This window comes from Lithobates pipiens, unplaced genomic scaffold, assembly GCF_037356315.1.
Source record: "Lithobates pipiens isolate NorthernLeopardFrog02 unplaced genomic scaffold, aLitPip1_a1.2 Scaffold_25, whole genome shotgun sequence".
NCBI classification, from domain to species: domain Eukaryota; kingdom Metazoa; phylum Chordata; class Amphibia; order Anura; family Ranidae; genus Lithobates; species Lithobates pipiens.
The window spans coordinates 235,677,412-235,693,348 of record NW_027507787.1 but is presented as its reverse complement, the minus strand read 5'-3'; the positions used below and the strand labels follow the sequence as shown (position 1 = coordinate 235,693,348).

Below are 15,937 nucleotides of genomic sequence, written 5' to 3'. Positions count from 1 at the left end.
GCTATACACCACAAAATCGAATCGCACAATCTCTGTACAATTTCCAGCCAAAATCAGCCGGTACGGTAGATAACGTTTGATGTGTACAGGTCATTGTTTGGTAGAAGAAGATCTCACGACTGGGTTCTGTTGGATGAGCATGCTGGGAAAGGCAACAGCCGATCGCCATCCGATCAGTGCTATGAGTGCTGACCAGTGCCTTCTGGGGGGGGACACCCCCCCTCCCCTTCAGAACATGATAGCACGTTGGGGAGATCACTGTACTAACATCACATCATTAGTACAGATAACTCCTCATTCATGAGCTGCTCAGGAAGCTCAGCACTGCAGCCACAGCAAGTGTACAGCGCTGAGCATATCACTGTTTAGGTGCTCAGTAAAACTGTGGCTAAGCCATCTAGTTTTACCGCCTCCCTGACTGCCCATGTGAATGAACTCTAAGCCTGGGTCCACACGAGTGTGTGCGGAAAACCGCATGTGATTCGCACAGGAATTGCACCGCATTCCTGTGCACATCACATGCGATGTCTGTGCAGTGAGATTTAGACCATGCATTTTTTTGTAAGGCTCAATTTACATCACATCCGCACCAGAATGGTGCAGGACCCCTTTTCTTTTTTTTCTGCACCTGAATCATGTGTTCACACCCATGTGATGCGATTCTGCCAATTGCACAGCGTTTTGTAATCTGTTTCGGGGTGTCATTAATTTAACCCTTTCATGCCTAAGCCTATTTCTTTTAAGCATATGTTGCTTACAAGTTAAAATCTTTTTTTTATTTATTTTTTTCTAGAAAATTACTTAGAACCCCAAACATTTTATATATATATATATATATATATATATATATATATATATATATAAATATATATTAGCAGAGACCCTAGGGAATAAAATGGCGATCGTTGCAATATTTTATGTCACACAGTATTTGCGCAGCGGTCTTTCAGACACATTTTTTTGGGGGAAAAAAGTCACTTTCATGAATTAAAAAAAAAAAAAACAGTAAAGTTAGTCCAATTTTTTTGTATAATGTGAAAGATGATGTTACACCGAGTAAATAGATACCCAACATGTCATGCTTTGAAATTGCGCCCGCTCATGGGATGGCGACCAATTACAGTACCTAAAAATCTCAATAGGTGACCCTTACATTTTTCTATGGTTACCAGGTTAGAGTTACAGATGAGGTCCCCCCCCCCCCGTTGTGGTCCTCCCCCCCCACCCGTTGTGGTCAGTGGTTGCTCCCGCTGCTCAGTGCTGTGGAGGTGGGGGGGGGGAAGAAACCACTGAGCGAAATGAGGGGGACACTTCTTGGAGTGTCAGTCTCCTTGGTTCCCCCCCCTTGTGGTCAGTGGTTGCTCCCGCTGCTCAGTGCTGTGGAGGTCGGGGGAAGAAACCACTGAACGATATGAGGGGGACACTTCTTGGAGTGTCAGTCTTCTGTGTCGCCCCCCCGTTGTGGTCAGTGGTTGCTCCCGCTGCTCAGTGCTGTGGAGGTCGGGGGAAGAAACCACTGAACGATATGAGGGGGACACTTCTTGGAGTGTCAGTCTTCTGTGTCGCCCCCCTGTTGTGGTCAGTGGTTGCTCCCGCTGCTCAGTGCTGTGGAGGTTGGGGGGGATAAACCACTGAGCGATATGAGAGGGGGACACTTCTTGGAGTGTCAGTCTTCTGTGTTGCCCCCCCCCCCCCGTTGTGGTCAGTGGAGGTCGGGGGGGGGGAGAAACCAATGAGCGATATGGGGGGGACACTTCTTGGAGTGTCAGTCTTCTGTGTCGCCCCACCCCCGTTGTGGTTAGTGGTTGCTCCCGCTGCTCAGTGCTGTGGAGGTCGGGGAGAAACCACTGAGCGATATGAGGGGGACACTTCTTGGAGTGTCAGTCTTCTGTGTTGCCCCCCCCCCCCGCCGTTGTGGTCAGTGGTTGCTCCCGCTGCTCAGTGCTGTGGAGGTCGAGGTGGAGAAACCACTGAGCGATATGAGGGGGAGACTGGGGAATCGCACATTCAGAAGGCGAGTACTCTACAACTGAGCGGAGTCCGATGGCGTGGAGGGCTGGAAAAGGGGAGGGGTATTTTTGCCTTCTTTATATGGAAATGTAATAAAGTAACAAAGTGGCTTTATGGAAAATGATTTTTTTTTTTACAAGAATGTTCCTTTATTGAAACACAGGCAAGATACAAAAAAAAAAATTCAAACAGATGAAATATACAAAGAATATGATTTACACCAACCACAGAAGCAGAACATAGAGAACATATCAGGAAATATACAAACAAGGAGAACTATAAAACTCCTACATCACACTTCTTCAGTATACTGAAGGAAAAACAGAAGATGGAAATCAGTCATAGATCACATGGAGGGGGGCAAGCCGCCACCGTAGCAAAGTAACCAACCACCCTATGCGGTCCATGGCAGCCATACCCTCTCAAATTTTATAGGGCAGTTCCTGATAAACATAGGTCAATTTATAGAGGGGAAGACTTTTCCCAAGAAGCTACGGAAAGGGGGGGGGGGGGGATACCATATGATGATTTATCTTTTAGCGTAGTAAAACAAGTAGTAACTTAGTACAGTTAGGCCATTGGTGATCATCTTGGATACCTAGTAGGAGCAATTCAGAAGTAATCGGAAGGGCCAGCTGGAGACAATCATTCACAGGCTCTACCACCTCACTCCAGAAGTGGGCCACCCTCAGGCAGCTCCAGAACCTATGGAGGTAGGTACCTACCTCACCCCCACAGCGGTTACAATCTGGGGATCTCTGGGGATATATTCTGTGCAGCCTCTGAGGCGTATAATACACCCCATGCAGAAATTTTATTTGGATCAATTTACACCTGGTAGAAATGAGCAATTTACCACTGTCCTCAAGGCAGTCCTCTCTATCCAGGTCCGGTAAGTCAACCCTCCATTGACCCCATAAACGTTCCATTTTAGGGGACTCTACACTAAGTAGGTAAAAGTAAAGAGCGGGCAGGGGCTTAGTCAACGAATCTTGAGCCAGCAGTTCCTCAATAGGATCCATACTAAGGCACGGTGGGATGGGGAACTGGGCTCGCACCACATGGCGTAGCTGAAAATAGCTGAAAAACATCCAACCAGGTAGGTTGTATTTGACCGTAAGTTTTGCAAAAGTTGAAAGCGTATCTGTCCCGAAGATATCTCGTAGTCTTAACCCCATGCAGTGCCGGAACAAGGTCATCCAGCGCCCAGGGCAAAGATGCCAAACTGCGCCCCCCTTTCCCTTAGGGTTCGGGTCAGGGTGCCTCGTACCCCTGCAATAGACCATTGCGCCAGGGGCAACCGCTCCTCCTGCCCACCCCTTGTCCCGGCCCTGACCCCATGTCTGTCTCAAAGCTGAGGATCAGGGATGGATCCTAAATGTGGGAGATTTGGGTTCCCCCAAATTATAAGACCATCTATTAGGTTTACGAAATCTGTGCCTAGCTGCCACCCATACCCTAAAGCCGTGTACACACGGTCGGACTTTCCGGCAGAAAAAGTCAGACGGAATCATTTCACGGATATTCCGATCGTGTGTGGGCTTCAGCTGACTTTTTTTTTTTTCGAAAATTCTGACGGACCTAGAAATAGAACATGTTTTAAGGGTCGGTTCACACAGGGGCGACCCGTCAGGCGACTTAGCCGCCTGACAAGTTGCGTCCCGCTCTATGCAATGGAACCGTTCTAATCGGAGCGACTCAAGTCGCTCCGACTTAGAAAAAGGTTCCTGTACGACTTTTGGGGTGACTTGCATTGACTTCTATACAGAAGTCATTTCACAAGCCGCCGCTAAAGTCGGATCCCGGTCGCCTGAGGCAGTCGCGCTGCAAGTCGTGCTGCCTCAGTGTGAACGGGTACTCAATCTTTACGATGGAATCAATTCGGGAAAACCTTTAGTCTGTATGCTGTTCCGACAGACCAAAAACGACACATGGGCAGCTATTGGCTACGGGTTATTGAACTTCCTTTTTTTAGTCACATCGTACGTGTTGTAAGTCACCGCGTTCTAGGTGATCGGACTTTGGTGTGATTGCGTGTAGGCAAGACCATTTCAGCGGTCTGATGGATTCTGATGGAAAAAATGGTCATGCGTACGTGGCATAAGAGTCGTCTTAGTAGGACATGGCAGGTCAGTATAGGCCCTGGGACCCCGGTAGACCAGATTCCCCAGTTCCCGGAGAGAGCCGAACATAGCAGCCTCCAGGCACACTGCTGCATTAGCGTGGGAAAGCGTATACCACCACCGAACATTGACCAGGACAGCTGGCAAGAAATAGACCCACAGATTAGGTAGCGCCAATTCACCGCACCTACCTGGGAGAGCGATGGTCGACCTAGCCAGTCTAGGGAGCCCCCCCCCCCCACTAAAGTCCCCATACATCGGTCTACATCTTTAAAAAAGAAATTGGGCATCCAGGTTGGTCAATGACAAAAAAATAGAGATATTTGGGAGGAAAAATCATTTTAAAATGGTTAATACGACCCATGAGATTTAAGGGCAAAGAATTCCAGAAAGCAAACTACTCCCGAAGCTGAGCAAGCAGGTGGAGCACATTGAGCTCAGAAAAACTTGTTGGGTCTCTCCAAACCTGGATGCTCAGGCATCACTCTGCGTCTGGAGATCTAGAGGGAATAACATGCACTTGTCCCAATTAATACGAATCCCTGAGGAATTCCCAAATTAATTGAACGGGTCCAATGCTGCCTCAAGGGAAGCATCGGCATCCTGTAAGTAGAGGAGAGCGCCGTCCCCATAAAGAGATATTTTCTCCTCAAGTGACCCCACCCGCAACCCCTTAACCGACCTGGATTCTCGAATAAGGATGGCCAATGGCTCCAGGGCTAGGGCAAAGAGAGAGGGGTATAGAGGACACGTAAGGGGAAGGGCTCAGACAATCTATCATTGGTACGAATCCTGGCCCTAGGGGCACTGTAGAACATTTATAACCATTGAAGAAATCTGGGTCCAAACCCAAATCTGCTCATCACTTCCCAAAGGAATCCCCACTCCACCGAGTCAAAAGCCTTTTCGGCATCAAGAGAGGCGATGACTCCTCAGCCCCCATTCACGTCGGAGATTGAAAGATTCAGAAAGTAGCGACAGAGCTTAAGGTCACTACCCTTTCCCGGGCATGAACCCAATCTGGTCAACATGAATGATGTCTTCAAGAACCTTAGAAAGACGATTCTCCAAGATCTTTGCTAGAATCTTCGCATCCACATTCAACAAAGATATTGGTCGATATGAGGAACATTCCTTGGGGGTTTTTGTCCGGCTTGGGCACCAGCACCACCACTGCCTCTGACATGGTATCGGCAAAGGCCCCCAATGAAAAAAACTGTGTAAATAAGGAGGTAAGTCTAGAAGCTAGTAACTCAAGCTGTTGGGAGTAAAATTCAGAGGGTAGGCCATGCACTCTTGGGGTCCTGCCAGGTTTAAGTTGAGTGATGGCTAACTGGACTTCCTCCAGGGTTATGTCTCGGTCAGTGATGGTGGTGAACCATGGCACCCCAGATGTTTTGGAACTACATTTCCCATGATGCTCATGCATCAAATGTAGTTCCAAAACGTCTGGGGTGCCATGGTTCGCCATCACTGGTCTAGGTCAAGGTCCAAACTAGTCTCTGAGTCAAGAGTAGGAAAGAAAATTCTGCCAAGGTAGGAGCATAGATCCGAGGTAGTACAGGCTACACGAGAAGAATATAAAAGTCAGTAGTAGTGAAAGAAACGGTCATTGATGCTAATGGGCGACTGCAAAAGTCCACCCCCTGGGTTTCTAATACCATTGATATGTGTCGTAGCAAACTGGCCATTAGCTAGCCACGCCAAAATCCTACCATTCTTATTTCCATGTTCAAAAATTCTCTGCGTCGTAGTTAGCATAGACTTCTGAGTCATGCCCACCCAAAGTAAAGATACTTGTTTAAGAGCTTATTACCGGGACCAATAAGGACTAGGACTAGGATTGTCGACATGAGCAGTCTCCTTTCCGACTAACCTCCGTCTCCAACTCATCTAGGGATTGTGCAGATGCCTTACGGGCAGCTGCAATGCGGGAGATATAGACACCTCGAGTCCAAGCCTTAAAAGCATCCCAAGTTACCTTGGGGGGGGGAAGTTAATTCTGCATTAGATATCTAATACTGGCTAATCCCCTCCTGTACACCTTAAGGAAAATGTTTTTAATGAACGCTTCTAGAGTGCTGATAAGTTTCTGAAAGTTGAATTAATTTATATATATATATATATTATATATGAATATTTTCCCAAACCGCTGATGGAAGCTGACTCGCCGTTCATGTTTCCTGACCTTGTAATGGAGAGCACTATATTGACAAAACAATAGGATCCCTGCTTTTCTCATGAGCACTCGAATATTAATCACCTAATCAATGGAAATTAATGCAGATCCTGATATTGACAAAATAATATTGAGAATTATAATTCATAATATTAAACAATAATTAGGGAAATAAAAGTATATTATTATTAATAAAACACTTTTATTTTTTTTAATTTGCAGTCTTTTTTTTTTATTTAGCAAAAAATGAAAATCCCAGCGTGTTTTAAATATTAAAAGAAAGCTCTATTTGTGTGAAAAATATAAAAATGTAGTTTTGGTACAGTGTAGCACGACCGCGCAATTTTCATTCAAAGTGGGACCGTGCTGAAATCCAGTTGCAGCCCATCCATTAGGGGCGCACGGGCGCCCCCCCCCCCCCCGCTTTGTGCATCTGGCCCCCCCCTTTTTATCTACATACAGGGCACCAGACGTATGGATTCCAATGGGGGGGGGAGGGGTGTTTGAAGCACGTAATTAGAGCTAGAGGCTCTAATAGTCTTCAACAAATGGTGGGCTCGGGGCACAGAGCACTGCGATCCGAGCCCACCCATTCTCACACTGATTTTCCTCCCAGCCAATCAGTAAGCGGGTCATGAGACCCGTTTCTTGATTGGTCGAAAAGGGAGAGGCGATGTTATTGGCCAAGGGGAGGAGGAGGAGGAGGAAGGAGATGCGCGGCCGGGAGAGAAGCACGAGGAAGACCGACAGACCCACCAGCCGCCACTCCCAGCATGGCTCACCATCCAGCTCAAGGAGGGGAAATCGGAGTCTGGGCAAGACAGAGGTAAGTAGGCCGTCCCTAAGGACTAAAGGCATTCAAAGCACCTGTCACTAAATAAACCTTACAGTCCTGTTTACACCTTGCTTCAGCTTTGCTTTGGCTTTGCTTCAAAAATGATCCCCCATGTAGTTTTAGCATTGCTCCCAACTGTCCCTGATATCGAGGGACTGTCCCTGATTTGGAGCAATGTCCCCCTGTCCCTCATTCCTCCTCATTTGCCCCTCATTTTGGTCTGATCCATATAGTTTTATATAAAATGCACTTTTTATCTTTCAAAAAGTGTTTCCCAGTGCTAAACCTTTCATCCGATTTATAAATTGCTTCAAATTTTTAAAGCCGGTAAAAAAAGCACTTGTGGATTTAATTAACTTTTTTTTTTTTGTTAATTCTCCTAAAAGGGGGTGTGACGGAGGGGGGGGGGCGTGTCCTGTGCCTACATACAATTGTTAGTAGGTGTCCCTCATTCCTATCACAAAATGTTGGGAGGTGTGCTTTAGTGGTGCTTCAAAGCACCTTCAAAGCCTCCATAGAAGTTTACGGCAAAGCTCCCTTGAAGCACCTGCTGCTGCTTTTGAGAGGCTTTAATTCAGCTTTACCTTTGCTTTGTTTTGGAGAAATTGCAGGTATGAGATGTCCACACACACACACAAAGGGGATCTGTCAAGCTTCAATGAAGCTTCAAAAGAACATCACAGGAAGCATCCCCAAAGCCCCACCAAAGCTTCACCGAAGCTCCACCGAAGCTTCAAAAACATATCATAAAAGCATGTTGAAGTGGTAGGCGCTTTAATGTGTGTTAAAGCCTGAAGCAAGTGTAAATGAGCCCTTCAGGGACACGGGGTACAATTTTTGAAGCGAAGCCAAAGCAAAGCAAAAGCACGTTGTAAACAGGAGGGTAAGTTAACCATTTAGTGACAGGAGATTTGACTGGCGTTCAGAGAGCTTTAACAAAGCGTGTCCGAAGCCATGCCATGCCCGCCAGCTACATCACCAATCTTGTCTCCAAATATCACCCAAACCGTCCTCTCCGCTCTTCTCAAGACCTCCTACTCTTAAGCTCTCTCTCGTCTCCTCCTCCCATGCTCGTCTCCAGGATTTCTCCAGAGCAGTGAATTCTCAACCAGGGTTCCGTGGATCCCTAGGGTTCCTCCAGAGGTTGCTAGGGGTTCCTTCAGTATTGGGCAATTTCTGCCTCTCGGCTAAGTTCCCACTGACCCCATTGATCTTTTTAGCTATCTGTAAGGAGGTAATTCTTCCCAATGACCACAAGTGTAAGGACCATTCTTCCCACCGACCATCACACTAAGCCCTTGTACACACGGTCGGACATTCCGACAACAAAATCCGTCTGATTTTTTCCGACGGATTTTGTCCTAAACTGGTGCTGCATACACACGGTTGGATAAAGTTGTCGGAAAATCCGATCGTTCAGAACGTGATGACGTTATTTCGTTACGACGAGGACTACGTTCAGGCTAGTAGCCAATAGCTTTGGTCTCGTAATTTGATCTGAGCATGCGTGGCACTTTGTCCGATCGGAATTCTCTGCAAACGATCGGATACATACACCCGGCCGGACAAAGTTGTCAGAAAATCCGATCATTTCTGAACGAGGCGACGTTCGTTGCGTGCGACAGGACTACGTAGAAGCTAGTAGCCAATAGCTTTGGTCTCGTAATTTGATCTGAGCATGCATGGCACTTTATCCGTCGGAATGCTCTACAAAAAGTCAGATCGGATCATGTTGTCCGAAAATTTTATATCCAGCTCTCAAACTTTGTTGGTCGGACATTCCGACGGAAAAAGTCCGATGGAGCCCGCACACGGTCGGATTATCCGATAACACGGTCCGATCGGACCTTTTCCGTGCAACCGTGTGTACAGGGGCTAATGTATCATGAGTTGTAGACTTCTAATTTTTAGCAGGGGGGTTCCCCCGAGACCGGAGAACTATTTCAAGGGTTCCTCTGTGTTGAAAAGGTTGAGAAAGGCTGATCTAGAGCCTCTCCCATCCTCTGGAACTCGCTACCTCCACCGGTCCCGGCTATCCCCCTACTATCGCTACCTTCAGGCGATCCCTGAAAACTCATCTCTTCAGGAAAGCCTATCACGTCTCCCACTAATCTCCTACCACTTCCATCAGCTCACTCCTCACACTTAAAACCTTTTGTACCACCTGCCCCCACCCTATTAGATTGTAAGCTCTTCTGAGCACGGGCCCTCTTAATCCTCTTGTATTTTATTGTATTATAACTGGATTGTCTCCTTTTTATATTGTAAAGCGCTGCGTAAAACTGTTGGCGCTATATAAATCCTGTATAATAATAATAATAATAATAATAATCTTTTGAAGCAAGTGTAAACTAGCCGTTAATGTGTTTTATTTCTGGCACCAATCAGCAGCTCGGATCTTTCCAAAAAAGTAAACTTTTGCCTCCTTCCATTTAAAAAACATTGGCGGCACCTTCTTCACTTTTTTTTTTTTTTTTTTCTTTCCGATTCGGCATCCTGCAAGGCACTCGCGATTGGTTGCCCGGGCTCCATAGAGTCTGAGGTTGTCATGCCAACCGTATTCACCTCCAGTTCCCTGCACCCGGGAGCGGTGACATACGCTGGCGTTTCCCCGAGCTCGCAGCTTCTTATGTGAGTCAGGAGGAGCTCATCACATGGAAGTTGTAACGTGTGCCGCTGAAAATAGCTGCCGAACGTAATAATCACTTTCATTTATCTTTTCTATTTATTTATTTTTTCCACGCTGTTGGATTTTTAAAGCCTTTTTTTTTTTATTATTCATTTTTTTTTTTTTTGTATTTTTTTTTTCCCTGCAATGTAACTTATAAAAAACAAAAACAAAAAAGAAACGTCTGTTTGTCTTGACAAGAAGTGACCCCACCGCCGCCCCGGAGGACGACGCGCCTTAAGTGTGAACCTTTTTTTTCTTCGTGGAGAGAGAAGATGCCCTCGGCTGCTTTCTAACTAATTCCTGGAGAGCCGACTCGCTTGTCCTCTCCGCCTCTCGGTAATAAGAGTCGCTTTTGCGAGCGTTTTCCGAAGAGGGGAAGGGTCTGCTTCCAGCCCGGCAGATAGATAATTGCACGGCGTGCAGGCGACCGTCCTCGTGTGCTCGCTCTTCCACCGGCAGCCAAGATGAGTCGATGTCACAGGAGATGCAAGAGGCAGCTGAGTAAAGTTGCTCGCTATTTTTACCATTTGGTGACCGGGACCCTGCCGCAAGGTAGGCAAGGGGCTGGGGGGGGAAGGTAATGGGGGGGGGGGGTCAGGGGGGTCTGAAGCTTTTTAATTCTTGCCCCCCCCCCATAAAATGTATTATTGAGCCTTTTGTGTCCTGCCAATAGGTCTGATGACAGAGGGGGACTTTCATTGTTTGGTTTCTCCCCTGGGGGGGGGGGGGGGGTCAGAGGGACCTTTGCGGAGAACGTTCGCTGCGGGAGTCTGGCTGGTTCCTAGAGAGTCAATGCAATGTGCAGGGGAGGGGGGAGGGGTGTTTGGGTGCTTGCTGCTCCATGTTGCAGTGCAGGGGAGCAGGGATGGTGTGCAAACTCTGCTAATTCATAGGGAATACATTGGAGGTTATGAAGGGGGGGGGGGGGGGCGGCAATCTGCACCAAGCTTGTCACCTGTGGCTTTGCCGGTAACCTGTAGCAACCAAGCAAGGGTTGCTAGGGGTTACTGCTGCCATCATGGTCTTGTTTAATACATATTAAAGCAAGTGGGGGGTGCAGTAACCCATAGCAACCCATCAAGATCCATGTCAAAGGTGGTGATATAGGTTGGTGACAAATTCAAAGAAAGCACCAACACCCCACCAAGATCCATCATCAGGTCTCCCAAGTGTGATAGAGAGAGACCTGGTTGCTACAGGTAACTGCTGCCATCATGGCCCTGCATATTAAAGCAGTGGGGTGCAGCAACCCATAGCAATCTATCAAGATCCATCGTCACTTCTTCTGATGGCAATAGAGATCCTTCATTAGGTCTCCCAACTGCAATAGAGATTGGGTTGCCAAGGGTTACTGCTGCCCTTTTGACTCGGCTTATTAAACATGACGGCAGTGGGGTGCAGTAACCCATAGCGACCTATCAAGGTCCATCGTCAGGTCTCCCAACTGCGACAGAGATCTGGTTGCTAAGGGTTACCGCTGCCCTTTTGGCTCCTACTTATTAAACATGACAGCAGTGGGGTGCAGTAACCCACAGCAACCTATCAAGATCTTTCATCTGGCCTCCCGACTGCAATAGAGATCTGGTTGCTAAGGGTTACTGCTGCCCTTTTGGCTCTTACTAACTAAACATGACAGCAATGGAGTGCAGTAACCCATAGCAACCTATTAAGATCCATCGTCAGATCTCCCAATTGCAATAGTGTAAGGCCTCATGGTTACAGGTTACTGCTGCCATCATTGCCCAGCATATCAAAGCAGTGGGGTGCAGTAACCCATATCAATCTATCAAGATCCATCGTCACTTCTCCTGACAGCAATATAGATCTGGTTGCTAGGGGTTACTTCTGCCATCGTGGTCTTGCTTATTAAACATTAAAGCAGTGGGGTGCAGTAACCCATATCAACCTATCAAGATCCATCATCAGGTTTCCCAATTGCAATAGAGCAAGGCCTGGTGGATACAGGTTACTAGTGCCATCATGGCCCTGCATATTAAATATGATAGCAGTGGAGTGCAGTAACCCATAGCAGCCTATCAAGATCCATTGTCAGGTCTCCGGACTTCAATAGAGATATGGTTGCTAGGGGTTACTGTTTCCTTTATGACTCGACTTATTAAACATTAAAGCAGTGGGGTGCAGTAACCCATAACAACCTATCAAGATCCATCATCAGGTCTCCCAATTGCAATAGAGAAAGACCTGATTGCTACAGGATACTGTGGCCATCATGGCCCTGCATATTAAAGCAGTGGGGTGCAGTAACCCACAGTAATCTATCAAGATCCATCATCAAGGCAATAGAGATCTGGTTGCTAGGGGTTACTGCTGCCCTTTTGGCTCCTACTTGTGGAGTGCGAGTGCATTAACTCATAGCAACCATTCAAGAGCCATCATCAGGTCTCCCGACTGCAATAGAGATCTGGTTGTGACTCGATGAATGCCCTTATGACTCGATTTATTAAACATGACAGAAGTGGGGAACAGTAACCCATAAGAACCTATCAAGATCCACCGTCTGGTCTCCCAACTGCAATTGAGCAAGACCTGGTTGCTACAGGTTACTGCCACCATCATGGCCCTATAAATTATACATTAAAGCAGTGGCCTATAGCAACCTTTCAAGAGTCATCATCACTTCTCCGGACTGCAACAGAGATCTGGTTGCTAGGGATTACTGCTGCCATCATGGTGCAGTTTACTATGCTTCAGCGATGAATGGAAACAGGAGTGATTGGTACTTTAACTGTGTTCATTCAGAAAAGGGATGGGGGCAGTAAATGACATATTTACCAGCCCCTTCCCCCTGATCCCCCTGCAGTGCAGCGGATGGGGGCAGTAAATGACATATTTACCAGCCCCTTCCCCCTGATCCCCCTGCAGTGCAGCTGGAAGGAGGAAGATTAGGAAGAGCTGGTAGTGTTGCAGGGGGAGGAACAAGAGGATCGGTTTCTGCAATAAGGCATTAAAATTGGTCCTCCTGGTCGGTGGGTGCCAGGGCCCCCCTTTTGAACTGATCGGACCCAGGCCCAGTATAGGAGGGCCGGCTGTACTGCCTCATCAATGACCCTGGTGCACAAGTTTATTAGGGTGTGCCCAGGCACACTCGGCACACCCCCTGCACACGCCTATGCTTATTATACATAAAAGCAGTGGATTTCCGCAACCCATAGCAACCAGTCAATATTCATTATCCGTTCTTACAGGTTACTGGGGGGGGGGGGTGATGGCAATCTGCACCGAGCTTATCACCTTTGGATTTGCCTGTAACCCCTAGCAACCAACCAAGATTCATTGTTTGTTCTACCAATGGCGAGAGAGGGGAATATGGTTGCTAGGGGTTACCGCGCTTTACTAACATGAAGGTGCCGACATGTAATCCCGATCTAAGTTAGACATCCATGTCCACAGAGGGATTTATTAAAAATGTCTAGAATCCCATAACAGCCAATCGAGTTTCACGGACGGTTCTTCTGATTGAAGTAGAGCAAGAACTCCGTTCATGTATTGTAAATTGTGGATTGCCGAGCCATAACGATCGGTCCAGATGTCATCAGTGCCTATATAGAGTTGGCTGCCGACGCGTTTCGTCGGGGTTACATGCGCATTCTTCAGGGATTCCTACAAAATGTATCCTTGCAGAGATTCCATAAACCTCAGGAGGAATAAAGTATGTTGCATGCAAAGATAAATGGCTTTCATTTGTACAACTCATAAAAGTACGTTAGGCGGAAAATCTCAAACCAATAAGTCTATAAAGTCCCGCAAGGGATACTTGTATGTAAAGGAGGCCAATGAGTGGATAAAATGTATCGTTTAGGAAATAATGAATATATAAAATTTGTGTATACAGAGCGAGACTATAAAATGTATCATTTATACAATAATTGAAAAGATTTGTGGAGAAGTATATCTGAGTATATAACATTTATCAATAATGAGATACAATAGTGGATAGAAAACAATCTGTACATAAGGAGTAGTACCAGTCTAATGAGTATAATAAATACTGGATGTAATAATATTTGTGTGTAAAGAGTATGTTGTGGTATATTTGCATCCCGTAAGTAGATAAAATGTATCATTTATGAAAATAATAAATATTTATAGTTTGTATACATCCGAGTCTAATGAGTAGATAAAATGTATTGTTTATAAAAATCCTAGATATGTGTGATTGGTGCATAAAGGGTACTATACTGAGACTAATAAGTATATAAAATGTATCATTAATCCTTCTGATGCCCAACCTCAGACCAGAGGCCAAATGTGGCCCTTTAAGCGCTCTTTGTGCTGCCTCAGGGGCCCCTGCATCCGCCAGTCTGTGTTTTCAGCCTTTGGCTCCTTTAACATTTGAGCAGTCCCGGACCTTCTCTTGTAGCATTCTCATAGTCTCTGACCATCTCTTGTAGCATTCTTATAGTCTCTGACCATCTCTTGTAGCATACTCATGGTCTCTGACCTTCTCTTACAGCATTTTCATAGTCTCTGATCATCTCTTGTAGCATACTGATAGTCTCTGACCATCTCTTGTAGCATACTAGAAGTCTCTGACCATCTCTTGTAGCATACTAGAAGTCTCTGACCATCTCTTGTAGCATACTCATGGTCTCTGACCATCTCTTTTAGAATTCTCATAGTCTCTGACCATCTCTTGTAGCATACTCATGGTCTCTGACCATCTATTTTAGAATTCTCATAGTCTTTGATCATCTCTTTTAGAATACTCATAGTCTCTGATCATCTCTTGTAGCATACTCATAGTCTCTGACTATCTCTTGTAGCATTCTCATAGTCTCCGATCATCTCTAGTAGCATACTCATAGTCTCTGACCATCTCTTGTAGCATACTCAGAGAATCTGACCATTTCTTGTAGCATACCCATAGCCTCTGACTGTCTCTTGTAGCATACTCATGGTCTCTAACCATCTCTTTTAGAATTATCATAGTCTCTGACCATCTCTTGTAGCATTCTTATAGTCTCTGACCATTCCTTGTAGCATACTAGAAGTCTCTGACCATCTCTTGTAGCATAATAGAAGTCTCTGACCATCTCTTGTAGCCTACTCATGGTCTCTGACCATCTCTTGTAGAATTTTTATAGTCCCTGACCATCTCTTGTAGCATACTAGAAGTCTCTGACCATCTCTTGTAGCATACTCAGTCTCTGACCATCAATTTTAGAATTCTCATAGTCTGTGATCATCTCTTGTAGAATACTCGTAGTCTCTGACCCTCTCTTGTAGAATACTCATAGTCTCTGATCATCTCTTGTAGAATACTCATAGTCTCTGATCATCTCTTGTAGCATACTCATAGTCTCTGATCATCTCTTGTAGCATACTCATAGTCTCTGATCATCTCTTGTAGCATACTCATAGTCTCTGATCATCTCTTGTAGCATACTCATAGTCTCTGATCATCTCTTGTAGAATACTCATAGTCTCTGATCATCTCTTGTAGAATACTCAGTCTCTGATCATCTCTTGTAGAATACTCATAGTCTCTGACCATCTCCTTCCATGGATGACTAGGAGCCCCAGATTGCTGATATTTCTGATCTATCAGGTATTTTTTCTATGTGTGGTATCAGTCAGGTCTTGCTGGGACTTGTAGTGCTGCAGCAGTTGGGCCATATACAGCCTATGTGACATTTTCCTAAACCTTGCAGTTCTGCAACAAGTGCGCCACCACCCACAGATGTAATATTGTACGGCCGCCAGCGAGTGCTGGAACCTGCGCTGCCACCCGTGTTTGCAGCTGAAGGGTTCAATCACTGGCTTGATGGGCAGCATTTCAATAGATGGCCATTCCCGCCGGCTCTGTGAGGTTTGGGAGATACAGAAAAGAACACTGTAAGCAATTATAAATAGCTGCTGTATACCTGCAAAGCTTTGCTTTTCTGTTCCTGGATCTGTCAGCGCTATTTAAGCTCTTTATTGATTTTCCTGAAACTGAGACTTCCATTTTCTTAGACTGCAGGCTTGGTGGTGTGGTCTGAACCAGGCTGTAAACCTTGACGATGAACATCTCAAATCTGCTCCTTTTGTGTTCTATAAAAGAGAAACTTCAGTCCTATTTAGCTTTTGCCATACACCCCCCCCCCCCCCCCCCGAGA

At 46.0% G+C, this 15,937-nt stretch overlaps 1 protein-coding gene across 2 annotated transcripts in view; it reads left to right on the top strand.

The window, feature by feature from the left end:
• Positions 1-15,937, top strand: part of KCNIP2 (potassium voltage-gated channel interacting protein 2) — a 564,205-nt gene that overhangs the window by 205,247 nt on the left and 343,021 nt on the right. The window contains exon 1 of one of the 2 annotated variants that reach the window (XM_077455683.1): positions 9,955-10,370. The exons of the other annotated variant lie outside the window; for it this stretch is intronic. Within the exon in view, the coding sequence (XP_077311809.1) occupies positions 10,283-10,370 (88 nt within the window). The 5' untranslated portion in view covers positions 9,955-10,282. Of the gene's footprint in view, positions 1-9,954; positions 10,371-15,937 lie in introns of those variants that run through there. 2 annotated transcript variants of the gene reach the window in all.